At 46.7% G+C, this 27410-nt stretch overlaps 2 protein-coding genes and 1 long non-coding RNA gene across 7 annotated transcripts in view; 2 read left to right on the top strand and 1 right to left on the bottom strand.

Annotated features, from left to right (window-relative positions):
• Nucleotides 1-14891, top strand: part of RILPL1 (Rab interacting lysosomal protein like 1) — a 46945-nt gene extending 32054 nt beyond the window's left edge. Inside the window, exons 5-9 of one of the 4 annotated variants that reach the window (XM_057744353.1) lie at nt 2523-2695; nt 4763-4855; nt 10677-10764; nt 11039-11062; nt 12784-12839. In XM_057744353.1, coding sequence (XP_057600336.1) covers nt 2523-2695; nt 4763-4855; nt 10677-10764; nt 11039-11041 — 357 coding nt within the window. In that variant the 3' untranslated portion in view covers nt 11042-11062; nt 12784-12839. Of the gene's footprint in view, nt 1-2522; nt 2696-4762; nt 4856-10676; nt 10765-11038; nt 11063-12783 lie in introns of all 4 variants that reach the window. The other 3 variants (XM_057744350.1, XM_057744352.1, XM_057744351.1) reach the window with 3 other exon arrangements.
• SNRNP35 (small nuclear ribonucleoprotein U11/U12 subunit 35) lies at nt 9365-21200 on the bottom strand. 2 transcript variants are annotated; one of them, XM_057744355.1, is made up of 3 exons: nt 21086-21200; nt 16848-17251; nt 9365-11604 (listed from the first exon to the last, which is right to left on the bottom strand). In XM_057744355.1, exons 2-3 carry the CDS (start codon nt 17246-17248, stop codon nt 11577-11579), a joined length of 429 nt encoding a protein of 142 aa, XP_057600338.1. In that variant the 5' UTR covers nt 17249-17251; nt 21086-21200; the 3' UTR covers nt 9365-11576. The 2 variants fall into 2 exon arrangements, with proteins under 2 accessions (XP_057600338.1, XP_057600337.1); XM_057744354.1 differs by lacking the exon at nt 9365-11604 and having other exon boundaries at nt 15298-17251.
• Nucleotides 20799-22884, top strand: LOC130858235 (uncharacterized). Its single transcript, XR_009055025.1, has 3 exons — nt 20799-21517; nt 21871-22050; nt 22701-22884. It is a non-coding gene; the product is annotated as an uncharacterized LOC130858235 (long non-coding RNA).
• The last annotated feature ends 4526 nt before the right edge of the window (nt 22885-27410 follow it).

Raw genomic sequence — 27410 nt, 5'->3', positions numbered from 1 at the left:
TGTGGCCACCAGGTGGTCCGAGAAGCAGCCTGTAAGACTCTGCAGAGGGAGTTAAACAGTGAAGACGTACCCTGAGGACACAGCCCCGCTGAAGGTGTGGCATCAGCAGACAGCTTCGAGTGCCTTCTTGGGAAGTTAAGTTCTCCACCATTTCCTCCCCAAGTTCGTGGCGGGTGGGAAGAGGCCCCACTCTGCCGTTGACCAGCTGGCTTGGGCGGGGGCGGCGTGTGTTAGGTTTCAGTTTCCTGCTGTCGCGAGCCACGTCCCCTGCTGCCCACTGCTCAGTGCTGACTGCTGGTCAGCCCCGCTTCCTGTCCCGCGCCTGCTGGGTGACTCTTCCGTCACCTGATCTCCCCTGGTGGGTGGTGTCTCCTTTCAAGTGTCCTTTACCAGAACAGCACGTCCCCGACTCTCCCAGGATGTGAGGCATCTCAGCTCTGCCCTCTGGAGTCCTTCAGCATCCTGGTCCATCTAGGTGGGAGTCCCTTTCTCCTTGTGCTTCCGTGGGTTTTTTGTTGTCTTTTTTTTTGGTGGGGGGGGGCAGTTCTGTATTTCCATCCCTCTTTCCCCGTTCCAGAGCTTTCCCACCGTTGTTTTAAGCTTTTGTCCACTCCCTGTAGATGATCATGGGAAATTGGCAGGTCAAGGGTGTCAGGAATAGTACGCTGCCTGGAGAGTATGGGCCACCTGCAGATTTGGCCAGCTGACTTGGAAAGCTTGCAAAAGCTTCCTTGCTATCAAAAAAGAAAAAAATGTTGGCAAAGACATGAAGAATGTCAAACCCCTCCTACGCTGCTAGCAGGAATGTAAAATGGGGCGGCCACTGTGGAAAACAGTTTGGCAGTTCCTCCAAAAGTTAAACATAGAGTCACCATATGATCCAGCAATTCCACTCCTGGGTGTATACCCCAAAGAACTGAAAACAGGTGTTCAAACAAATTTTTGTACACAGATGTTCATGGCAGCATTTTTCCCAATAGCCAAAAGGTGGAACCAACCCTAATGTCCGTCAGTGGATAAAAGGATAAACAAAATGTGGTCTCTTTACACAATGGAGTATTATTCAGCCGTGAAAAAGAATGGGGCTTCCCTGGTGGCACAGTGATTAAGAATCCACCTGCCAATGGAGGGGACACGGGTTCGAGCCCTGGCCTGGGAAGATCCCACATGCTCCAGAGCTACTAAGCCCATGTGCCACAACTACTGAGGCTCTCCTCTAGAGCCCGAGAGCCACAACTACTGAGCCCAAGTGCCACAACTACTGAAGCCCGCTTGCCTAGAGCCTGGGCTCCACAACAAGAGAAGCCACCGCAATGAGCAGCCCACGCACCACAGTGAAGAGTAGCCCCCGCTCTCTGCAGCTAGAGAAAGCCCGCACGCAGCAAGAAAGACCCAATGCAGCCAATAAATAAATAAAGTAATTAATTAATTAACTTTTTTAAAAAAAAGGAAAGAAAAAGAAATGAAGCACTGACACAGGCTACTATGTGGATGAACATGGAAAACACGATGCTAAGTGAGAGAAACCAGACACAAAAAGCCACATATCATATGATTCCATTGCTAGGAAGTGTCCAGAAAGGGCAGACCCATGGAGACAGAAAGCAGATGGTGGTTGCCAGGGGCCGGGGGGAGGGAGAAATGGGGAGTGACTGGTCATGGGTGTGGAGTTTCCTCTGGAAAATGTTTTGGAACTGGATTCAGGTGGTAGTTGCACAGCACTGTGAATGTCCTAAACACCACTGCTTTGTGCATTTTAAAATGGAAATTTTATGTTAGGTGAATTTTATCATAATTTTTTTAAAAAAAGCTCCTTGCTGTGGAAGAGGGCAGGCGGACGGGGTTTGGGTCTGGTGCAGGTGACTTAGCAGGCTAGCATCCATCTGTGTGACCCGCGTAGAAGAGAAATAAATGCCCTGCCTGTGAACGTTGGCTGTGATGTTACTCCCATCCCCACCAGGGCTTCCACCAAACCCTAGTGAAAAGATGCCCACAGCTACTGCGGAGGAGTGGGCTTGACCAGAAGGCCAGTAACAAATGGGAAACGGTATATGACTTAATGTCAAACGAAAAAGGAATAGAGAATTGCACATAGGCTCTGATTCCAACAACTTTGGCCAGATTAGCAATGGCCTTGGTTAGAAAATGAGGCAAGAACACAGGAAAGGAAAAGCCAGCAGATTGAAGAGGGTGGGGGCGTTGAGGGGGGAGGCGGTTTCTTTTCCTCGGACACCTTTTAACATTATTTGTAATGAGACCCCGAGTCAAGTGGGGAGGCGCCGGGACCGCGGATCTGGCTATTGAGAAGGCGATCAGTGCGCAGGTGGCCGCTGGCTTTGGTCTCCCAAGGGATGCTGACTGCACAGAATGTGAGCAGAGGCCGCCAGCGAGTTCTTAAAATAGCGCCCTCGGCAAGCTGCTCAGGCCCCGGGAGGGTAGGAAAATCGGGCTCCGGCAGGATGCGGAGTGGGTGCTGGTGCCGGTGGCCAGGAATTCATTAGCAGCATCTCTGCCTCTTCCAGACGGAGCTGGGCGGAGATGAGTGTGTCTCCGAGGCGGAAAAGGTGGCCATGGATCTCAAGGACCCCAACCGCCCCCGGTTCACACTGCAGGAACTGCGGGACGTGCTGCACGAGAGGAACGAGCTCAAGTCCAAGGTGTTTTTGTTGCAGGAGGAGCTGGCGTACTATAAGAGGTGAGTGCGTGCCCCTGGGAGCTCCCAGGCTGGCTCCTTTCTGAGGTTGTGTGGAGTCTGGGGACAGATGCACACCTGGAAGACAAGGATTGCATCTGTATTCGTTGTGGGGACCATCTCTGTCCTGAAGCCCTCACATACCAACTCATGATTCCTTTCTGAAACTCAGGCTCAAGTGCACTGCATAATTCAGAACTTCTCCAGCTGTTAGAAAGCAATATTACATATACTGTATTACCTTATGACCTTATACCAGCAGCGAGTTCTGGGGCAGCCCCCAAAATCAAACACATGAATATGGGAATCCCCTGGTTGTCCAGTGATTAGGACTCCAAGGTCTCACTGCCAAGGGCTGGGGTTCGATCTCTGGTCAGGGAACTAAGATCCCATGAGCTGTGTGGCACAGCCAAAAAAAAAAAACCAACATGTGAATATTTTTGCAGCAAAAGATATGAACATACATACTAAATGGGATAAAGATTATAAACAGCCTCACGAGATTTCATTTCAAGTTTTGCCACCAAATGAATGACCAAAAAAAAAAAAAAGAATTTTGGTTTTTAGTTCTTTTTGGATTTTGGAATTTCAAATGAGAGATGGTGGAGCTGTACAGCCTAATATTTGTTCATTTAGTCCATCCGTGGCCAGTGAAGTCCTTACACATATTAGAACTGCACTGTGTGGTACAGTAGCCACTAGCCACGTGTGGCTATTTACATTTAAATGAGTTAAACTTAAGTAAAATGTAAAATTCAGTTCCTCAGTTGCACTCAGAACATTTTAAGTGTTCCATCGGCACTTGTGGCTAATGGCCACCATATTGAACAGCGAAGATACAGAATATTTCCATCCTCATGGAAAGTTCTGTGGACAGCACTGTTCCTGACTTCGACCACCATCTCATACCTTGCCACCTCATACTCATTCAACTTTGGACACACTGCCCTTCTATTGGTTCCTCACAACACACCATGCTTGCTTCTACCTCAGGACCTTTGCACATGCTGCTCCTGCAGCTGGGAAAGCATTCCCCTTGGTTCTTCCTGTGGTTGGGTGCTGGACATTCAGGGTTCTGGCCAGATGTCACCTTCTGAGAGAGGCCTTCCTTCCCCATCACCAGCCCTCCCAAGGAGTGTTCTGTCCTAGTAACTATCTATCACTTTACCCAGTTTTACTTTCTTCATGGCTCTTTTCACCATCTCACATTATCCCGTTTATGAACATGCTCGCTTTATTGTCTGTTTCCACATCAGACTACAACAATATGATACCAGAAACCTTATCTGTCTTGTTCATGACTAAGTTCCCAGCACTCAGGATGCAGCTTAGCCCAGTGTAGGCGCACAATAACTATCCGTTGAATGGAAAGCTGGAAGGAAGGACAGATGCACCAGATGTGGTTCCTGCCCTGGTAGGGAAGATAAGACATCAGAGAAAACACAGTGCCACACATGTTTATTGCAAACCCACTGTGAGTCTGCCATGTAAGGAAGTTTTATGACAGTGTGCACTGGCTGTTCAAAGAAGAGAGAAATCACTTCTGGCTTGGGGATGGGGTGGAAACCAGGAAGGCTTCATGGAGGAGGTGGCATGTGAATTGGGCCTTCCTTAGAGGATAGGGTACTTTAAAGGTATGGGAGATATTGTGGGTAGCATAACGCGGGCAGAATAAACCACAAAGGTGTGGAGACAGGGAATCACTTGGCAAGAACAGAAAACAGGAAGTCATTCATTTGGCTAGAATTGCCAATGTAAACTTAAAATAGAGATGTGGGTACCTTCCCGAAATTTCTCACATTTGACCAACTGGGCCAAAGGACCTTCAGGCACCTGTGTCCATTGCCTCCAGGACTGATCCTTTTAACTGGCCATTCCTGTCACTCAGAGGCCAGCCACCAAGGCAGAGAGCCTAGGAGGTTAAGGCCACCATTGCTGTCCTCCTGGGTCCCTTATTTTCACTCCCCTGAAAAAGTACATGCCCTCCCAGACCATCGGACAGTACCCTTGGAATGTTCCAGCTCTCATGCAGTTTTTGACTTTTATCTCACACCTCTCAACTCCTTCCAGTGAAGAAATAGAAGAGGAAAATCGAATACCCCAACCTCCACCTGTCGCCCACCCGAGAACGTCCCCCCAGCCGGAGTCTGGGATCAAGCGACTGTAAGTGCTGCGCTTCTGGCACCTGGGGCTGCTCACTCGCGGCTGAGCTGGTGTCTCACCCGGCCTCTCACTTCTCCTGGGCACCTGCTCCAGGGCGGGGCTTGTCACTAACCACCTGCTGCTGAGATGGGCCTGACCCCGGGGCATGTTGGGCTTGGCCCTTGACTTTGAGTTCACCTTTGTATCTTGAAGACTGAGTTCCTCCTGGGGGGGGTCCCTGGGCAGAGAGGTTTGGGGAAGGCCGAGGGGGTGGGGCTGACACTCAGGGCTTGCTTGAGTGTGTCAGGTGGGGCATGTCTCTGAGGACAGCGAATGCTGCGTGGTGGAGAAGGCTCATGCATCTTAAGGGCTTAAAACCCCAGCTCCGAGGTGTCCAAGTGGCCCACCTCATATATGCTTTTCTGTGATGACTCCTCTTATCCCTCTGTCTCTCCATTAAGTATTCATTGGTGCATAATAGATGCAGTCAGGCACTGTTGCTGTGGGGGCCAGATGAGAAAAAGAGCAGCCTAGTCCTTGGCCTCAACTAGACTTAAAGCTACTTTGGAATCCTTGCATCAGAAGACTCCTTTGAGGTTTGAATGAGAGTTTGCAGACCCTTTCCCAGATTGGGGGTGGCGGGGGTGGGGGTGGGTGGGAATCGTACAATTTTGCAAAGTTTTGGGTTCATTGACCCCTGCAGCCCTTCAGGTAAAGTGTTAAAACAGCTTTGGTCTAGTTAGCTAATATCTACTAAGAACCTACCATGTGCTAATATCTACTAAGAACCTACCATGTGCTGGGTACTGTTGCTGCAGATAATGGCATTGAGTCCTCACCATAGCCTGCGAGGTGGGGGCACTGTCATTCCCATTTTACAGTTAAGGAAACTGAGGCACTGAGGTCAATCACCTGCCTAGGGTCATACAGCTAATAAGAGGCAGAGTCAAGGTTCGAACCCAGGCAGCCCAGCCCGGAGCCCACATTTTAAACTTATCAGGAGGGCCTCCTGCTCCCAGTTGTCTTTTGGCCTCGTTTTCTCCCCTGAGAGGGTCTTCCTGGCCCTCAGCCTTGCACCTAATTACAGAAGAGGCTTTGGTTCTTCCCCGTAAACCCCGGGAGAAGCTTTGTGAAAGCAAGTGGCGTGGGTTGGAAAACCAGCTGGGGTGTGTGGGGAGAGGAATCAGGGTGTTCCTCAGATGCCTCAACCTTTAAATTCCAGTTATGTTTGGAAATTCCGGGGTAAGTTCTTATCCTGTGAATTGACTTAATCCTCAGTGTTGGGGGATGGGAAGGGAACGCAAAATGTGTGTAACTGCTGGACCCTCTGCTCTTAGAAAGGGGTGACTTGTTCAGATGCTGGGCCCTGGGAGAGGCTGGCCACCCTCTGGAGTGTGTGGGTTAACATGTGGCTTCTTTCCAAGCCTCTCTTGCCAGCTTCACGTTGCTTGTTTGCTTGACCCTCCATCTGCTGGATTTGGGAGGGGGTGTGGTTCCCAGTTCTGGTTAGGGATAAATATTTCCCTGGGGGTGAAGCTTGGAACCATATAGGCTTCCTCTGGATCCCAACACCATGTTGGCCACGTATTAGTTTGTAATCATCCACCGGCACTTTCAACTCAAAGTAACTTAAAAAAAGAAAAACTGTTGGCCAAGCAACTAAAAATTTTCAGGTCATCCTGGCTTTATGCTCAGCTAGACCCAGGCCTTGTCATCAGGGCCCTGCCTCATTCCTTCTGCCTTGGACTTGGTTTTCCTTTCTGTGCGCTGTATTCTTGGGTGTGCTGTCCCCTCAGGGTGGTGATACAGCAGCCATCAGCTCAGGCTTCTGTCTTCTTGTCTGAAACTCCCGTGGGAAGAGAGAATCTCCCACAGAAGTCACAGAATCAAGTCTCATTTGCTCTGTCTGGGTCACATGACTACCTCTAAGCCAATCATGGGGCAGCACATCCATAGGTCTGGTCTGGGTCTCATTCTTGTGCCTGAAGCTTAGAGTAGCTTTAACTCCATCCAGTTCTCGTGGACTGGAATTAGGGGAAGGACAGACCCCCAAGCAAGATCAGTTTCATGAGCGGATAGAAGTAATCGGCTCCCACTGTAGCCTCATCTTGGGGAAGAAGGAACCCTTTGGTCTCAATTCTATGATGTACTCGGTATCCTTGGTTAGGTTTTCCCATCCAGTGCTTGGTGAGAAATGGGATTGACTTCGCTTAGACCCTGATCTGTCTCCCAGCCCCACTTGCATGTAAGTGAGCAGAAGCTATCTTATATGCTTTGGGTTAAAACCTGGGGAAATTGAGAAAAAGTTCATGAGCCCACACAGTCCCTCCCTTGGCTAAGGGAGGGGTGAGACCAAGAGACCAGCATCTTCTTTCAGCAGTTTCCTTCCTTTTAACAATCAGACCTTTCCAGCATCTCTGCTCCAAGTGTGCTGCATTTACAGTGTTTCCTGCACGGTAATTCCAAGTCATATGTAATTCTAAGACTTCCTTCTGAAGCAGGGTTGTTCTTTCTAGTTTTCCACTCCGGCCCCCCTTCTCTAAAACAGTTAATTAAGAGGTGGGTTTTTTTGCAAATCTCAAACTGGGCAAAATCCAGAGGAAAGTTATCAGAAGTAGGTAACAGTCTTTTTCCCACTAGTTCCTCTACCCACACCTGAGCAGGCTGTGATGTCTGGTCCTCTTTTCCAGTTTGTTCCAGAAAGGACCCTGGGGCCCTGTTCTCAAACCCTTCTCCCCTTCAGTTTGGCCTCTGGTTTCTCAGCAAGTCCGGGGCTCTGAGCCTGGCAGGAGAAGCAGATGGAATCTGGGAGCCAGAGACAGAGAAGGAGAGAGAATTCAGAATCTCCCATCTACAGGGGGCAAGTGGCCAGTCCCGTGGCCACCCCAGCTTTCTCGGGGATAAGTTGAAGATCAAACTGACACAAAAGGCTTTTGACCAGCCCAGACAGGACACTGGTTGCTTTGTCTGCCACGGCTGCTGACCGGAAGCTGCATCAGCGTGGCCACAAGCTCGAGCCTGGGGCAAGGACAGATCTTTCCTGGGGACCGGGGCAAGGGAATGGCAGTTCTTAGGACGGTTCCATGCCTGTCTCACTCTCCATCCTTCCCTCTCGGGCACCCATCTGGGTCTGTCCGGTTCCTTCGTCCTTGCTTTTGTAGTATTAGTCACACAGCCACTTTAGTGCGGCTCTCAGCTTCCCACCCTTGACCACTTTTCCCCACCCTCCAGTAAGTAAGCAGTAACTACTTTGGAAGTTCCAAGGGGCTTCACCGGCTTGGAGCACTCGAACTAGGGTATCTTCCACCCTGTCGGAGATTCAGAGCTGGGATAATTAGCCCCGTTTCTCAGATGAGGAAACCGGGACCCAGAGAAGCGCATTGACTTCATTGTGATCACCCTGCTGGGAAGGATCAGAGTCAGGACTGGAACCCATGCCTTCTGGTTGCCACGTGGCCCGGTGCTTGCCCCAGCTGTCTCATTCGGCCCCCCCACCCCATGTTTCCTCACCCCATTTCCCGAGTCACCAGCTGTGGGCTGGCCGCCCAGTTCCCTTATCTCTCAAATGCACCACCAGCCAGAGACGCCAGAGTCTACATTTTTGGGCTTAACTGGTCAAGGGAACCAGAAACTCCTGCTGCCTGTCAAAACAACGTGCCCAGAAGACGTTCCAAGAATAGCTTGTGATTGAGCAGCTGCTGGCCGGACAGTCTGGGTTGGCACCGCCTGGGAAAGTCACGAGGGAGCACCCGCGTGGCTCCAGCCTCGTCCCCAGTGGACACCAGGCACCAGCGCCCCCTTTGTGTGGCGCCCGGCTCTCAGTCACAGGCCGACAGGCACACACACAGCTGCTCGCTGCTGAGCAGGGGCAGCGGGCTGACCAGGGAGGCAGCGGGCGCAGAGGCACAGCCAGGGAAGCTGCAATCGGCACAGCTGGCCTCACGCACCGGAAAGGTTGGCCTAGGAGCAGGCGGCCACCCAAGTATCCAAGGGTAGCAACAGTGGTGCGTTCTCTCCCTGTCCTCCTACCACCACCCTGCTCACTGCAGCCCAGAAATAGCTTCTTCACAGCCGCCCATCACACTGCCTGAAATGCCACTGTTAGAACTTCATTTGGTTGGAGTCTTCCAGAAATAATTTGTCGCAGGGCGGGGTGGTGGTGCGGGCTGGGGAGATTTTGAAACCAGCTACATCATGTCCAGGACACAACTTTTGACCAAAACAAGCCTTTCTTTCTTCATGGCAGTGGCTGTCCTTCTAGAGGAGGCAGCTTCTGCAGAGAGGCACCTGGAATAGGGAGGGAAGGGGTCTATCTGTTCCGTGACCCCCGTGAGACACACAGAGAGTAGCTCGACCGGAACCCCCCCAGTGTCCCAAGGCCCTTGTGCATCAGTTTGGCCCCTGATTGGGCCCCAAAGGAAGTCCAGCATTTCCCAGTGGGCATACATCTGTCCAGGCAAAATACCACCCCCCTTCGCACGTCTGGGGCCACCCCCCAAATAATGACTCTGTCTTTGGGGGCTCCCTGTTCTGCTGGAGAAGGGTCCTGGTAAAGGTGGGTGCAGGACCTTGCGGCTGAAAAGCTAATGGTACCCGCTAGCCTGGCCCCTGGGGATCGGGCCCATTCATTTACTAAATGGAACCCCCTCTTCTCATTGTCACTGTGAGAAGCCATCCAGGTGGTTCTGCCAAGATGCCAACTCCCAGCTCCTCTGTGAAGTTGCATCAAGGGAGATCCAGACACCGAGAATTCTCAAACCTCACTTGAGATAATCATATCTTTTCCCAGCCAACCTCTTTAAAAAAAAAAAAAATCAAAGCTGTTCAAAATAAGCTCTGGAGGCTTGGCTGGAGTTTCTTCATTTTCCTTGCCCAGACAAGGAACCAGTGGGCATCCACTCTGACTTATACAGGTGGGTGATGATGTAGGCTCCCTTCTGCCTGGTCCATCCCCATCGTGGCTGTCTCACCCTCTCCCCTGGGTCTCCCCCTGGCAGCTGTCAAGGCACAGAGCCTGCAGCTCATGGCAGTGGGGGGAGATGTGCTGGAAGACACCCAAGAGTGTCACCACGAAATCCCACAGCGGGTTTTGACCCTTCCCCACACCCAGGCTGGCATTTTCAGCCCTTGAGGCCACCCTGTCTTCCCTACGTGGTCGTCATACGCTGTATTCGTTTGCTAGGGCTGCTGTACCACAGACTGGCTTAAATGATAGAGATAGGGAATTCCCTGGCAGTCCAGTGGTTAGGACTCCAGGCTTTCACTGCCGAGGGCCTGGGTTCAGTCCCTTGGTTGGGGAACTAAGATCCCACAAGCTGAGCAGCATGGCCAAAAAAAACAAACAAAAAAAACCCCAAAATAATAGAGATATATTGTCTCACAGTTCTAGAAGCTGCAAGTCCAAGATCAAGGTGTTGGCAGGATCAGTTCCTTCTGAGGGCCTGCCTCTCTTCTAGCTTCCAGTGGTTTGCTGACAATCTTTGGGTTTTGTTCACTTGTAGAAGCATCACCGCAAACTTTGCCTCCATCTTCACGTGGCCTTCTTCCTGTATGCATGTCTGTGTCCAAATTTCCCCCTTTTATAAGGACACCATCCCCTACTCCGGGATGACCTCACCAAAACTAGTTACATCTACAAGGATTCTACTTCTAAATAAGGTGAAATTCTGAACTACTGGGAGTTGGGACTTTTCAAAATATGAATGGGGATGGGGGGGTGTTGGGGGCATAATTCCACATAGACCATAAGCAAAGCCTTCAGCTGACCTGTCTGTGGAGTGGGTTTCTTTTTCACGCCTCCCGTTTTTGTCTTCTCTGTGTCTATCTGTACTTTTCTAACCAGGATATTTACAGCCGTAATGCCCATGGTAGCAGCCGGACTGATAATAGATGACCCCACCCTGCAGCCTGTCCGACGACTTGTGTCCCTCGTAGGCACTGTATTTTTCTGGTTTCCTTTCGAGCTGTGCCTTTGGAATGTCTGCTGCGGCTACTGCTGGGGCTGGCCTGTCTCCTCTGGCCCCTTTAGCTGCATGGCCATCACCTGCGTGTTCCTATTTGACGTGGGTGTTGAGTGCGATTTCAAACGTGCCGCTCACGACGCTCCGTCTGCACGACTGAAGCCTCAGAATTCTCGGCTCTGTCACCGATAATTCTTTTTGTCTTTTCTGTTTCCATTCTAAAACCACCTTGTCCATGATCCAGTAAAGAAGGTCCTTTAAGTGACGGGTCAGTAATCAACGCCCACCATGACCCATGCCCCCGAGTGACACTAACGATGTGTTTGTGGTCTTCACGCCCTGGCTTTCTAAACTGCTTTGTTTTGCCAAGCCGTCGTCAGCGAGCCATTTGATCTTGTTAAAACAGGAAAAGCAGAGGAGGGGACTTTTGTCTTGATTCTTTCTGTGTCCCCTTGGACAGCAAGTGGCAAGTGGCTTTCCTGCTTGGATCAGGTAGACATGAAATGTAACGGTGATGAGTGCTGCTGTATTTCTGGCCAGCTAATTGCTTTGATTACACTACGGAAAGAGCTCACAAATAACCTGCAGTGAGAGTCATGCCTTCATTTGCCAGTACACATATCGGTTGTAGAAAAAAAGAGACTTTAGCTGGGAGAGAGAATTTCTGCAGACAAACTTGCCTTGCCCCAGCTTTACAACGAAAGGCCACTGTATTTCTGGTAGCAAGTGACTGTAGGATCCAATAACCACAGAAAAGGAAAATCATTTTCACCCAGATGTGATTAAAACTGAACTCCATAGGCCACAGCGCTAAAAAACAAAACCAAAACAAAACAAATGAAAAAACCTAATAGGTAAACGGACAGAGGTAACTAGAAATAGTTGATCTGAAGCTTTGAATTCTCAGGGGTTCCCTCCTATTCCTGCCCCTGGAAAACATAACAGAGCTACATAGCTCTTACCAAATTCAGAATCCAAAATTCAAGAGTGGGAGAACTTGGTAAGAATAGAGTCTTTAATTAGAAGCTGGGAGTACAGAAGGACAGTTGGCAGCTTAGAAAGGGCTTTTGGGAAATACTCAAAATGGGGCAACTCAGGTTCACTGGCCATGGTCCTAGTCTCTGTTTAGGTGGAGGTTAAGCTGACTTTATTTTCAATGGGCCACTTTATCAGCTTTTTGCCTGCGATTTCTACCTTTATCTTTTAGGCATCAGATGGTTCACTCTGACAGATTCATGACCAGTAGTCACAGCTGTTTGTTTTGAAAAGACCTCTTGGTCTACTTTAGCTGTTGCTGTGTAGTTACTGTGATAACTTCTAAAGGCTTTCACCTTTAAATCGGTTTTAATCACATTAAATAAGTGTTTGTCATTTATCCAAATTGATGTTTCCCAAATTCCATTCACATACTATATTCACAGTGTTTATCTAATCAGAGAACCGTGTACTGTTCCCTCATATATATTTTAATAGTCTCATTTTTATTAACTACCTACTTTCAGCTCATCATAAGCAGTAGTAATATCTGTGAAATTTGGGCTTTGACGTGCTACTTATCTAGCTTCCTGATTCACATGAAATACAGTTACTTAAATTAAAAATACTCATCTCTTTACATCCAAATCATCTTACATTCCATATGGCTTTTGAGTATACCTTTCTCTGCTTCATTAAGGTAAACAAACCCATGAGGTATGTCTCTAGCAGTTTTTTATTTCCACTGGTAATGAGAAGAAATCCTCAGTGATGCTTAAGGTGGGAGATGCATCCCCTACATGCACGCTCTGCTCACACCGTGGCACCTCCAAGGTACCGTGACACTGACACGCAGAAGCTCCTGCTGCTTTCTGGAATAACTTGGACCTGCACCTCCAACTTTTCCTTTCACACCTTGAGTTGATTTGCTCCCTTCATGTTTGCTGCTGGCATTGCAAAAACTAAGTGCACGGCCAAGAGCAGCCTCTCATATCTTTCTTTCCCTTCCCAAAGGTTTAGCTTCTTCTCCCGAGATAAAAAGCGTCTGGCCAACACACAGAGAAACGTGCGCATCCACGAGTCCTTCGGCCAGTGGGCCAACTGCCACCGTGACGATGGTTACACGGAGCAAGGACAGGAGGCCCTGCAGCACCTGTGACCATCACCCACCCCTGTCCTCAGACCTGAACCACCCACTGCCATCACCTGCAATGGAACCTGGCCGCCTCGGGTGTCACACCCTCAAAACTGATCCCTCCAACAAACTGCTTTGAGGGAGCACATTGAAAAACTGTTGCCAAACTCTAAAGAAACATTTATTTATACCAGGGCTATCCCCATTTCTAATAGATGACTCTGATCCCTAGGATATATATTTAATAAGACCACGAGCGGAAGCCGACTTTTGCATTAACTTCCTTACGTAACACAAGCTTCACCAGATACATCATGTGCCGCTATAATTGCTGTTTGACTTGCTTTGTATGAAATTCTTTGTGTAGAGGTTTTATGATCATGTTTGTCATACTTAAGTGGGAGGCAGGGAAGTGGTAAGTTTTCACTAGTTACGTTCATGACATTGTCATGGTGGTAGCATAATACATAGGATGCAGCAACTAGACGGGCAGGGCCTCCGAAGTCACAGAATGAGCTGGCCCAGCTCAGGCACAGAGCAACGATAGTCCTCTCACCCAGAAACTGGAGACAAGTTTGCAAGAGCCCATGGTTCTCTATTGCACCTTGTTACTGATAATGCCTAGAGCATGTAGCAATGTTCAAGGCCAGTGCCTTGGAATCTGCTGTGAGTTACTGCAGTACTAACCAAACAAAGTTGCTAAGGATGAGACATTGCCACGTTTCTTGTGTGGATTCTTTTTTTCTTGGCATCTTGTTTCAGCATTCGCTATGTCAAATACTTAGTCCCATGCAAAGAAGACAAGTGTCCCAGAGCAGATTGGGAATGGGATGCGGAACCCTAGGGGATGCTGGATGGTGGGTAGGGTAGACTTGCCAAAGCGAGGGCGGTGGGTGAAAAGATGGCTTGAGGACTGCATGTCTGGCTGACTCATGGGGCTGCAGTGGCAGACGGAGAGCCAGATGCCCGGTCTGCAACTAGGAAGTTGGAGGTTTGCCCAAATAATGCTATCTCTCCACCCACGGAGCACCCAGCGTGCAAGACTGGGTGCTCACAGATTGAGAGAGGTACCATTTGATAACAATACTCAAGTCCATCTGACGGGGCTGCTTTCTACACATCCTGCTGTGGTTTACTAAGAAACCATCAGGTCGGTTTACAGAACCTACGTGAATTGTTTCCAGATCGCTGGGGAAAATGATCAGATGGGATAATGTTGGTTTAGAGCAGTGGTTCTCCAACCTGACTGCCCATTAGAACTATTAAGAGTTTATTCTCAGCAAGCAGAAAAGCATGTGTGCTGGGGAATCCCCCTCCCCCCCATCACCTTTGGTTGCCTTCCCCTGGGGTGACCAGTGTTGGTAGTTTCCTGGGTATCTTTCCTGAAATAGTTTATAAATATACATGCAGTCATGTAAAAAAATACAGTTATATTTCTGTTCTCTTTTTACACAGATGGCAGCATATGATACACATGCTATTCTGTACCTTTCTTTCCTTAGAATACCCTGGGCATGACTCCACACCAGTATGAAAGACAGTGGGTCTCAGCCAAGGGGGATTTTGGACGCCAGGGACATTTGGCACTTACAGATGTTTTTGGTTGTCACAGCTGGAGCGGGGGGGCGTTGCTACCGTCATCCAGTGGGTAGGCCCCAGGGATGCTGCTAAATATCCTGTAGTGCATAGGACAGCCCACAATACCAAAGAATTATCCACCCCAAACGTCGCCAGTGCCAAGACTGAGGAACCCTGGTCGACCACACAGAGAGTAATTTGTGGATGTTTGTCCAGGCCCCACTGGTGGACAGGGAGCTTCCAGTCTTTCTAAAACAGCTGCACTTTCACACGTGTGCACTGGTCTGCAGAATAAACTAGAAGCAGGATTGCCAGGTCAGAAGGTGTCCGCCTTTGCCATGTTGATGGCTACAGTTCCTGCCAGGGGCAGGGTTCTACTAATTTTTTTTTTTTAAGTTACCAGGGACAATATAAGACTAAGCCCAAATGTCTGGGGGGGAGGTCTGAGCATGCATATTTTTTTCATCCACCTGTGTTCTGGTACTCAGGGTTGACAGCCGCCAGTTTAGACTATGTAAACACTGCCCTGGGATGTGCTTCTAAAGCTGTCTCACAACTAGCTAATGTACCTACCAACTCCAGCCCATAACACACTTTGTAAATGAAATGTGGGTGAAATCAGAAAGGTGTTCCTGTAAGGCTGTTTTCTGAGATGTGGCAGACAGTAAAATTCTGCACTGGAAATTTATAGAGGAAAGAGCATATTTTTCTAAAACGGTTCTAACGGCTGCCAGCAATGTTAAGATCTCATAGGTCCCCTGTGTAACAATGAGATTCATACTCCTGAGGCAAAAACCTAGTAATGATTGTGTGAGTCTTGATACTAAATCAGACATTTATTTTACATGACACATCCTGAATTGTAAGAACCTGAACTTTCAAAGAAACAGCCATGGATAAAACAAAAATGTTAAATGTCACTTTCCTGAAAATCACATGAACAGTATGGCACCTACTCAAAGCTCTCAGAAGTTCAGGTCAATATAACCAGCTTTCAGACACACCAGAGGCAGGAAGATCAAGAGGGAAAAGGCAAATCAGTCCATCAGAACTAGATACAAACCTTTCTCTGATTTCATTTTCATTTCACTCTCACTTCTTTTGAACTTTCTCTTTTCCAAGGGCTGGAGGATTGCCACAGACCATAGCCCTGTAGCCCGGTGATTCTGGTATTTCATTTTAAATGCCAGCCACCCCGCCAAAAAAAGAAATGGAAAAACGGTAGTCAGCATTTGGCTCAAGAATGGAGTTATATTTGTTCAAGAGACTCTGGTTGCTGACCCAAATCACTGCTAAGACTGGCTTTCGGGACTAAGTTTCTAGATATTCTCCGTGGATTCACTTTTCTATCCCATTTTTATTTCACTGCAGCAAACCCCAGCACTATGGACATAAAGATGGAAAACATACAACTTAGATTCTGACCAGATTTGGGTTCCCAAGAGTCACAGATCAATGCCAATGGTTTTCAGTCTTCACCTCTTTTGGCCAAGCCCTCAAAATGGTCATTTCCAATAGATGGGAGAAAAATCAAAGCAAATTCTCTACTCAAATTAAATGAGTGGTGGCTCCTTACACAGGCCTTTCTGTACAGATGCTGGTGACTAGAAAATTGTTTCTTAGGCTTATCAAGTAACAGGACCTTAAAACTATAAGATGAAGGGAATTCCCTGGCTGTCCAGTGGTTAGGACTCTGCGCTTTCACTGCTGAGGGCACCGGTTCAATCCCTGGTCAGGGAACTAAGATCCCACAAGCTGCCTGTAAGCCCCCAAAAAACAAAAATAAAAACTGTAAGATGAAGAAGAGAAAATTCTAACATCAGCGTGTTTGGCTTGAACCTGCGTTCCACAGTCGAAAACTTACCCAATCCCATTATCATTGGTAAGTTTTTTTGTTTTGTTTTTGCTTTTATCAGTAAGTTTTACTCAACCACTGGACTTAGACTCTGTATACAAGCAGTGCAGGTCTCCCTGCACTTTTACTGATGCTGCACCTCTGTTTGGGTTTGGGGGGTGGGGCAGAGACTACTTACTTCTGTCTCTCTTCTCCCTGCCCTTGACCCTGTCATCCCTGAAGTCCCTCTCTCTGTCCCAGTCACCTTCAGGCCACACCCTGGTTGGTTCCCTTTCTTGCCATCTCTTCTCCCGGCCCCTGTCATGGTCCCGATCCCTCACCCTGGAGTCCCAGTGTCTTTCTCGGGATCGAGATCGCTCCCTCCTCTCCCTCTTTCCCTCTCGCAACTGGTCATTTTTCACAACTGGCAGGTTGATGGGTTTTCGGAAAGGCCGATCCCGCCCCCCAAACCTCAGCTGCCCAGATTCCTTCTTCCCCCCCAGGCCTCCTCCAAGCCGCCGAGGAACCCACCCTTTGAGAGTCCTCTCCAGCTCGTAGTCCACAAATATTTCGTGTTGGTCAATGACCAGGCCATCAGCATCCCGGTAAGCTTTGAGCAGAGAACGCTCCTCTTTGTATTCGATGAAGGCGTAGCCCTTCGAAAAGCCCGTGACCAAGTCTCTCACCAGCCGAAGCCGCCGGATATCCCCGTAGCGGGAAAACACTTCCTTTAACTTCTCCTCTTTGGTCTGCAGGTTTAGTCTTGCCACAAACAGGGTAAGAAGGGGGTCTCCTGTGACGCCTTTGTTGGGGGCGTACCGCGCCAGCATCGCCCTCCACACAGCGCGATCGTGCGGGTCTTCGTCGGTGCCATCAATGCTGCCAGCTTTAAGCGGGTCATACTCCTTGGCGATGGGCATCCAGTCGTTCATGTTCTGCGGAGGAGCACAGCAAGCGTTTATGTAGCACCTACTATGAGCTACGCATTCAGTCCTTCCAACAACCCCATGAAGTGGATGCTATTATTCACCCTTTCTTCCAACAGGGAAGGAAGAGGATTTTTCAGAGGCTGTGGCCTCCCTGCTAGAAAGCAGGGGAGACAGTATCAGAGCCAGGCAGTTGGGCTCCATAATGCTCTCACCCATGCCCCCACCCTCCGTCCCCAGGAGAAGCAGAGGGCAACATGCCTGAGTTTGACACATACATGTATCATCCAGCTCAGCCACGCATGGCACATACAAACTGTTACAACGTGGCGACGTGGATCAAAATAAAATGCAGGATCAAAATCAAGGCTCGCCTTTCAGAGGCTTTAAAATGGTCACAGGAAAACCAGCCTGGGAACTTCTGCGGAAAAGGGTGTTTTAAAAAATTCTTAATGGGCTTCCCTAGTGGCACAGTGGTTAAGAATCCGCCTGCCAATGCAGGGTACACAGGTTCAAGCCCTAGTCCGGGAAGATCCCACATGCCACGGAGCAACTAAGCCTGTGTGCCACAACTACTGAGCCCATGTGCCACAACTACTGAAGCCCGAGTGCCTAGAGCCCATGCTGCACAACAAGAGAAGCCATTGCAATGAGAAGCCCACACACTGCAACGAAGAGTAGCCTCTGCTCTCTGCAACTAGAGAAAGCCCATGTGCAGCAACAAAGACCCAATGCAGCCAATAAATTAATTTAAATATATATATCAAAAAAAAAAAAAAAAAAAACCTCTTTACTACCAAGAATTTCAAAAGTATACCAAGGTAGACAATGGCATAACCCTCCATGAATGTCTCACCTGGCTCCAACTGTGACCAACACCTGGCCCATCTTCTTTCATCTGCACCCCCACTCCTGGATTATTCTGAAGCAAATTCTAGATATTACATCACTCATCTCTAAATATTTGAATGTGCATCACTAAAGGATAAAGGCTTTAAAAAAAAAACTACACAGGAAAATGGTGCTCTGAATGCAGCATTTTGCATCTGTCAGTCAACAGGTAGCAAAGCCAAAATGACAGTGACCCAGCCACAGGCTCTTTAGTTCAAAAGGAAGGTGGGATTTCTTCCCAGTTCCCTAGCTGATTATCCATTTATGCTCTAGAGCTTGAAAATCGATTGCACTGGTAATTTTAGTCCAGCAAGCACACTGCGGCTGTCATTCGTTCCAACTGTCATTCATTCTGATACAAGATCTTTTTTCATTTGTTTGTTTTAAAGTGGATGGGTAAGTTTAAGTCTGACACATAATAATTGATTCATGTGAATCTGCTGGAATAATTTCTGTTTGCCAACATTTCAGACCCTGCTAATAATCATGTGACCACCTCTGTAAAGCTTTAGAGCCAAGGCAGAAATATGTTACTTGAGAACCAGGGCTCTGTCGAATACATCTGGTGGTCCTCATTTCTAACAGCATCTTTCCATGATATTTATTAAAAAGGTATCTATAATTTACCCCCCCCTCAAACTTTCCTCAAGGATCTTTTTGCTTTTGTTCTTCAGTTTACAGGTTAGGTGGGGGGGTGAGGGGGTGACTGTCTATGGGGTACACAGTAGAAAATTTTTTCCCAGTAAAAAAAACCCAACACCTACAGAATAAAACCCAGTCGATGAACTCAAGACTTCTGACTCTCACTTAGCCTCTCACCATATTCCACTGCAAAATCTATCCTACCCAGGACTGCTCCTCATTCCTTGAACGTGCCCAAATCCAGCTCCATGTCTCTCCTGGTGCAATTTCCTCTGCTGGGAATATTCTCTTCCTTTCCGCCTCCCACATCTCAACTTGTGGAAATTATACTGGTCCTCCCAAGTCCGGCTTCCAGCCTCTTAACCGTGAGGCAAATCCATTTGTCCCACCACTCATGGTACCTCTTCTGTCACACTGCTCACGTTTTGCCCAACACACAATAAATACTCTTCAACCCAGTGTCTCCAGATCCTAGGACACTTCCTGATAAATGCTGGGGAACTGAACCAACTCCAAACAAAATTCACTGAACTTATTTTGGTCCAAATCAGACAAAAAGGACCACTTCACTGAAAACTGAGAGGCAGGACATTACACCATCTGCCACCGAATTGCAGAAGGAGGGCATATATGCGTCTCATCATTAACAAGCAACTTTGGAGAAGACACCTCTCTGGTATCCTTATCAGCAAAAAGACAGTAAACAGCTAGAATAAGGGAAGGGGCACCAGAAGAGAGTGAGATAACTTTGGTCCAGTCTGGGCTCTGCCTCTAAGTAACTTTGTGTCTTTTCTCTATTATGGCTGTAATGTCTCCACATGGCGGAGAAAAAGAGAGAGAGAGATCACTGTGTTGTTTGGATCTCTGCTCTGATATTCTCTAAATGGCCCTAAAATTCTTAAGATTCGAATCTTACTTCCTACCTCCATCACAAGGTTGCAAGAAAAAAAACCAAAAAGCAAAAACAAATTTAAAAAACCCAAAGACCATAATAATTATAGTTAACTTGTAACACTTAGGAGGTGCCAGGCACTGTGCTAAGCCTTTAACCCCCCTCACCTCTTCACATTACCTGGACACACCCACTTCTATCACTGCCATTTCAGATGCAAAAGGTGAGATGCAAAAAGGTTGTCTTTTGTCCCAAATCACAGAAGTAAGCCCAGCAGGGGAGTAAGAACCAAGGGCTTTTTTGACTCCAGAGCTTGAGCTCTTAATTATTTCCTTAGACGGCTGTCATAAAATATAAAGCTTGAGATGGGGACAGGAAAAAGCAGGCCAGGTCTGGGTGTTTGAGGCTGAGAACCCCCCTCCCAACCAAGTGGGAAAGAAACCTGTCCCCATCCACAGGAAAAGGTCACAAAGATCCACCAAATAAAGCTGACACTATTGTACACAGTCAGAGCTCCTGTTCAAAGCGTTAAGAGTTCCTCGAATTAAAATCTGGAGAGAATTACAAAGGGATAAAAGATGAGTTTCCGGTTTTCTCCTTCATCTGCACGCTCCTATCAACAGTAAATACTAAGAGAACAGCAGGCTTCACAGCTTCTCATTCCTCTTTCTAGGTGTATTGCCTCCGTTGCAATACTGCATTGAGATTTCCTATTACAACAACCTCCCTGGGTTTTTAGGTTCTCGTCATGACTTCATCAACCGGGATGGGATGTGAGAGATGAGTCGTGAGAGGTGGAGGTGGGTGGGGCAATGAACCATTATAGACGGAAGTGTGGAAAGTGAAAAAGCACTGGACTGGGAGTCAGAGAACACCCCGGTTTAAGGCCTAGAGCTAGCGTTAAATGCTACTACATGCCTCTTCAACGCGTTTTTGCGAAGATGAGGTAGCGTCTTTGAAAGCGTTTTATAATTATAAATTATTGTGGAAATAAAGCATTCTTAAACAAGCAAACAAACAAACCTCCCCAAGCAGAGTCGACCAAACCCGCGCTTCCCACCTGGTTGGGAGGCAAACTGAGGCGGGCGCACAGGGCCTTCCGAGCATGCGCAGGGAGGCCGTGGGCGCTAAGGCGGAAGTCTCCATGAAAAAGTCTACACTTCCAATTTTCCGCGCAGCACCTCCGTCTTGGCCTCCGGCCCCAACCCCTCACCTTCCGGGTGGGCACAGGACGGAAGGAGCCATCCTACCAACCCAGCTGTCGCCCCCCCTCCCGGCAACAAAACCCCAAAAGGTTTCCCCCTTTGCCCGGTTTCAACATGGCGGCCCACGCACAAGCCGACACACCGACCAGGCCAAATTATCCTCGTCCTTCTTGCCAGGGTGGGCCCTGCTCCCACCAAACCGCTCCCGCTCACCTCAGCAAGGCTCGGGCTTCCTTTCCCACGGAGGATGGTACCGAGCTGGAAGCAACGGGAAGATTCTTCCTCCCTGACTGACCCGACCTTTACATCGAAGGCAGCAGATTCGTCACGGGCCCTGTTTCCGGTTTTGCTTTTAAGAAATTTACTTACATGCACTGAGCATCGAAGGTATACCGTCTCCGAAGAGGATGAACTTTCCGGTTTTCTAAAATTTTTCCCGAAGACAGAAACTGCTAAATTGAACACTTAAGTTGAGAGACTGTCGAATGTGCAGCTAGTTGTCTGGGAACCGCTGCATTTCCCTACGTACCGAAGAGATGTTTCAGCGCCGTGCGGGTTTTAGTTCTCAGGCTGACTTTGAGAATTTGATTAATGCTGTAGTTTTCTCAGAAAATGCATATGCCGGTTCACAAGGGAACTTTGCATGTACGTTTTGCCAGAGTTTTTCTAACCCGTAATGTTAACACGTTCGCTTTCCACACAAGCAAAACAGTTGTTCAAAGTCAGCTTGGAGAGTTTGACTTAAGAATCGCGTGGAACCTGGTTTAAATGCCGTTTCTTGGGCCCCGCAGGGATCTGTGAATTCAGAATCTCTGAAAATTTGCGGGTTTTTCCAAGTCCCCAAATGATTCTTTAAGGACTCCTGCCTTTAGAGTCATGGTTAAGAAGCCTAGATTTAAAACCTGGGCGTGGGAGGTAGAGAGGAGAACCGTGTGGTCAGTAAATTTGTGTAGAATGGATGGATGTGTACATTCAAACTGTTGTTTCTTTTTTGTCAGGTCAGTATATTCGGGTAGATTACGGCTTGTGGTACAACTTGAAATGTCTTGATCCAATTGTGCTTTTCTTGATGAGTGTCTCGTGATTTCTTCAGCCACTCATTTTCTGATTAATGCTTACAAGTGGCTCATTTCTGTGAACCGTTGATCTCATTTTGATTCCAGTCCTATTCTTAGAAGGTAAGCCAATCACCAACTACTAAGAATGTTACTGCTACCTAGTCTTTATCAAATCTTTATTATGTAGGTGAAGCATAGATTCTGAATATCTATAGTTTTCTTTATAGTACATTTTCTTAAAATATATTAATAAAATGTATTCAGAAAAAAACGAGCAATATCTGTAGTTTAAAATTTTATATTTAAAAGTGTGTATATGTTTGTTATATACATGCAGTGGAATACTGTTCAACCTTTAAAAAGGAAGGAAATTCTGATAATTGCAACTTGGATGAACCTGGAAGACATTATGCTAAGTAAAATAAGCCAGACATAAAAAGACAAATCTTTTATGATTCCATTTATGTGAGGGGCCTAGAATAGTCAAATTCATAGAGATGAAAAGTAGAATGGTGGTTACCAGGGGCTGGGTGTTGGAGGAAGGGAATTACTGCTTTATGAGTACAGAGGTTCAATTTGGGATGATGAAAAAGTTCTGGGGATGGATGGTGATGGTTATACAACATTGTGAATGTACTTAATGCCACCACACTGTACACTCAAAGATAGTTAAAATGGTAAATTATGTGTTACATATGTTTTATCACAATGAAAGTTTTGTTAGGACTTCCTAGGTGGCGCAGTGGTTAAAAATCTGTCTGCCAATGCAGGGGACATGGGTTTGATCCCTGATCCAGGAAGATCCCACATGCCAAGGAGAAACTAAGTCCGTGTGCCACAACTATTGAGTTGTGTGCCACAACTACTGAAGCCCCCGTGCCTAGAGTCCATGCTCCACAACAACAGAAGCCACTGCAATGAGAAGCCCGAGCACCACAATGAAGAATAGCCCCCACTCACCGCAACTACAGAAAGCCTGTGTGTAGCAATGAGGACCCAGTGCAGCCAATAAACAAACAAATAAATAAATATTTATTTTAAAAAAAAGTTTTGTTAAAAATAAGTTTGTACCCCAGTAGCAACAAGCACAACCTAGCACCCATATCTTGGTTTTTAATGTCTTCCAATAAAAATTATCAGAGCACCTTGGAGAAATGGCTGATTCTAGGACTGGGGCAAGAAATACACAAGATGAACTTGGAGCAACATGTAAAGCAAGAAAGTTGAAGAACTGCTAAAAACAAAACAAGACACACCAATGAGACCATCAAAGGGACATGGGAGCCAAGTGAGAGAACTCCCAATAGCCAAAGAGCAATTTGAGCAACAAAACAGTTACAGTATAATCCAAAATATAAAACAAATATCTATGAGTCTGTACTGGTAAAAATAAATGATAAAATAAACTGAGTAGACGAGACAGGTCTCTCATGCAGAATCCCAAATAATTTGTGTAGGTAACTTCTCTCTCGAGAAGGTAGAGCATAATAAGTCCCACTTCTTAAATGTGGGCAGGGCATAGTGACTTTCTTCCGAAGCATACGGTTTGGAAAAGGGCGAGGGAGAAGTAACTTTACAGTGGACAAACTTGGCAAACACTGCCTCAGCCAGGTGACCATCATCACCTGGTCAACATCAACAGAATAAGTCACTAATATGTACCTTTGATATGATCTGATGAAAAGGAAACCTCTGATTTCCCTGCCCAAAACCCATAACTCCAGTCTAAACATGAGAAAAACATCAAACAAATCCCAAGGGACATCCTACAAAATACCTGCCCAGAGCTCCTCAAAATTGTCAAGGTTATGAAAAACAGGGAAAATCAGAAACTGCCACAGCCAAAAGGAGCTTAAGGAGACATGGCGACTGAATGGAGCATGGTGTCCTGGATGGGAATCCTAGAGCAGAAAATGGATATTTGGGAAAAACTGAGGAAATCTAACTAAAGCATGGACTTTAGTTGATGACGTATCAATATTAGCTCATTCATTGTAACATACCATACTAATGTAAGATAATTGGGGAAACTGGGTATGTGTACTATATTCCCATTTTCTGTACTATCTTCCCAATTTTTCTGTAAATCTAAAACTGTTCTAGAATTAGAGGTTTATTAAAAAATATATATGTGTGTTTAGAAATAAAAAAGAGGGAGACTTCTGAGGTAGCACAGTGGTTAAGAATCCACCCGCCCGTGCAGGGGACATGGGTTCGATCCCTCCTCTGGGAAGATCCCACATGCCACAGAGCAACTAAGCACGTGTGACACAACTATTGAGCCTGTGCTCTAGAGCCTGTGAGCCACAACTGTTGAGACCATGTGCCACAACTATTGAAGCCCACACACCTAGGGCCCATGCTCGGCAACAAGAGAAGCCACCGCAATGAGGAGCCTGCGCACCACAATGAAGAGTAGCCCCCGTTGCAGCAACTAGAGGAAGCCCGTGTACAGCAACGAAGACCCAATGCAGCCAATAAATATATTAAATAAATAAATTTAAAAAAAAAGAAGAAGAAGGACTTCCCTGGTGGTCCAGTGGGTAAGTCTCTGAGCTCCCAGTGCAGGGGGCCTGGGTTTGATCCCTGGTCAGGGAACTAGATCCCACATGCATGCCACAGGGAAGAGCCCGTGTGCTGCAACTAAATAAATAAAAAATAAATAAATAATTTTTTTTAAAAAAGATGTACACTTAATGTAATTTCCTGGCAGTCCAATGGTTAGGACTCTGCACTTTCACTGCCGAGGGCCCGGGTTCAGTCCCTGGTTGGAGAGCTATGATCCAACAAGCCATGCGGTGCAGGCAAAAAAAAAAAAAAGACATACACTTAAGATTTGTGCATTTTCCCCCATCCATTAAACCACTGATGTCTCAAAAAAAAAAAAAAGATTTGAGCACCTTAAGGTATAAGGACGTTATACCTCAATAAAAATGTGAATATTTGTGTGTGAGAGTGTGTGCTTACATAAATGTCTAGAATGCACTGTTACTGTCCAGTGTGGTAGCTCTAGGCCTCGTGGCTGTATAAATCTCAACTGTTTTATTTATTTTTTGGCTGTGTTGGGTCTTCATTGCTTCGTGCGGGCTTTCTCTAGTCGTGGAGAGCAGGAGCTACTCTTCTTTATGGTGTGCGGGCTTCTCATTGCCGTGACTTCTCTTGTTGCAGAGCACGGGCTTTAGGTGCTCGGGCTTCAGTAGTTGTGGCACATTGGCTCAGTAATTGTGGCTCATGGGCTCAAGAGTGCAGGCTCAGTAGTTGTGGCGCATGGGCTTAGTTGCCCTGCAGCATGTGGGATCTTCTGGCCCAGGGATTGAACCCACGTCCTGTGCATTGGCAGGTGGATTCTTAACCTCTGTGCCACCAGGGAAATGCATAAATTTCAACTTAATTAAAATTTTTAGGGAGGGGATATGGGGATATATATGTAAATACAGCTGATTAACTTGGTCGTACAGCGGAAACTGGCAGAACAGTGTAAAGCAATTATACTCCAATAAAGATCTGAAAAAATAATTTTTTTTTAATTAAAAACTCAGTTTCTCTGTTGCACCAGCCACATTTCAAATGCTCAATAGCCATATGTGGTAGCTAGTGGCTACTTTATTCAAAAATATGGAGCATTTCATCCTTTTAGAAAGTTCTGTCAGACAACACTGGTCTAGAAGAGGGTTCTTCCATAGAAATAGAATGTTAGCCACATGTCACCTTAAATTTTATAGTAACCACATTAAAAAAAAAATTTGTGAAGCTCACTTTAATAATAAACATATTTTGTTTAACCCAGTATATCCCAAACATCATTTTAATATGCAGTCAGTGGAAACATTATTAGTGAGGCAGTTTAAAACTATGCTCTTGATTGGGAGATTGGGATTGCCATATATACATTACTAATTTAAAAAAATCAAATTGTACACTTTAAATATATGCAGTTTATTGTACGTCAATTATATCTCAATAAAAGTTCTTTAAAAAAAATAAAGTTTTAGCATGCTCTCAAAAAAATAAAAACAAAACAAAAAAACCCCAAAAACTATGCTCTTTTTGGAAATCCAGTGTGTACTTTATGCTTACAATTTGTCTCAGAACTGGTGGAGTTTCAAGCACTTGGTACTCACATGCTAGTGGCTACTATATTAGTGCAGTTCTAGAAGGTTTCCTCAAACTGTTAGCAGTAGTCGTTTACAGGGATAATGGCGTTTACAGGGATAATGGCAGGATTGTTGAGGACCTCTCACCTTTAATTATATCTATTCAAGTAACATTTGAAATTTTTTACGAGTGTCTATTACTGTGTATCTTGTGTTGGTTGAGTCTTTTGGAAGGCGGAGGGTCAGGCTGACATAGGAGTGCAAAGATTTAATGGAGGCAATACCTGTGAGTCATAAAAAGAAGGCTAGATTGGGCAGAGAAAGCCTTCAGCCTATGATGGAAGTCTGACACCTGTGAAAAGAAAGAGGGAGAAAGCAGTGTGAGGAAGCCAGGGCCTCAGGCCACAGCATAGACTTCAGCACCCTAATGGGTTGCTGCAGAGCACAGACTGCCTCTTAGAGTTGTCCCATGTGGACAGAAATATTGTGGTCCCAGTATGCCTGCTCTGCTGGCTCATCAGTGGGAGGCTTCTGGGAAAAGTACGTCCTCAGCATGAATGCTGCTGCAGAGTCTGAAGGTGCTGCAGCTGGAGGCTGTCAGTGAGCTGCACCTGGCACTGACCAGCAAATTCTCTCCTTTTTTTATTGTTAATTGTGGTTAAAAAAAAAAACCAAAACAGGGGACTTCCCTGGTGATGCAGTGGATAAGAATCTGCCTGCCAATGCAGGGGACACCAGTTCAATCCCTGCTCCAGGAAGATCCCACATACTGCAGAGCAACTAAGCATGAGTGCCCCAACTACTGAGCCTGCACTCTAGAGCCACAACTTCTGAAGCCTGAGCACCCTAGAGCCTATGCTCTACAACAAGAGAAGCCACCACAATGATACGCCCATGCACCACAACAAAGAGTAGCCCCTGCTCACCACAACTAGAGAAAACCTGAGCACAGCAACAAAGACCCAACGCAGCCAAAAGTACATTTTAAAAAATAAATAAATAAAACTTACCATCTTAATCATTTCTAAGTATGTTCAGTAGTGTTAAGTATATTTACACTGTTGTGCAACCAGTCTCCAGAACTTTTTCATCTTGCAGAACTGGAACTCTGTCCCCATTAAACAAAAACTCTATTCCCCCTCCTTCCAGCCCCCAGCAACTACCATTCTACTTTCTGTCTCTATGATTTTAACTACTCTTACATACCTCATATAAATGAAATCATAAAGTATTTGTCCTTTTATGACTGGCTTATTTCACTTAGCATAATGTTCCCAAGGTTCATCCATGTTCTGGCATGTTTCCTCCTTTATAAGGCTGATTAATATCTTGTGCTATGGATAGATCACATTTTGTCTATCCATTTATCTGTTGATGGACACAGGT

Source organism: Hippopotamus amphibius, chromosome 8 (assembly GCF_030028045.1).
Source record: "Hippopotamus amphibius kiboko isolate mHipAmp2 chromosome 8, mHipAmp2.hap2, whole genome shotgun sequence".
NCBI lineage: Eukaryota > Metazoa > Chordata > Mammalia > Artiodactyla > Hippopotamidae > Hippopotamus > Hippopotamus amphibius.
The sequence above is the reverse complement of the archived record's forward strand: the minus strand, read 5'-3'. Positions and strand labels throughout refer to the sequence as shown.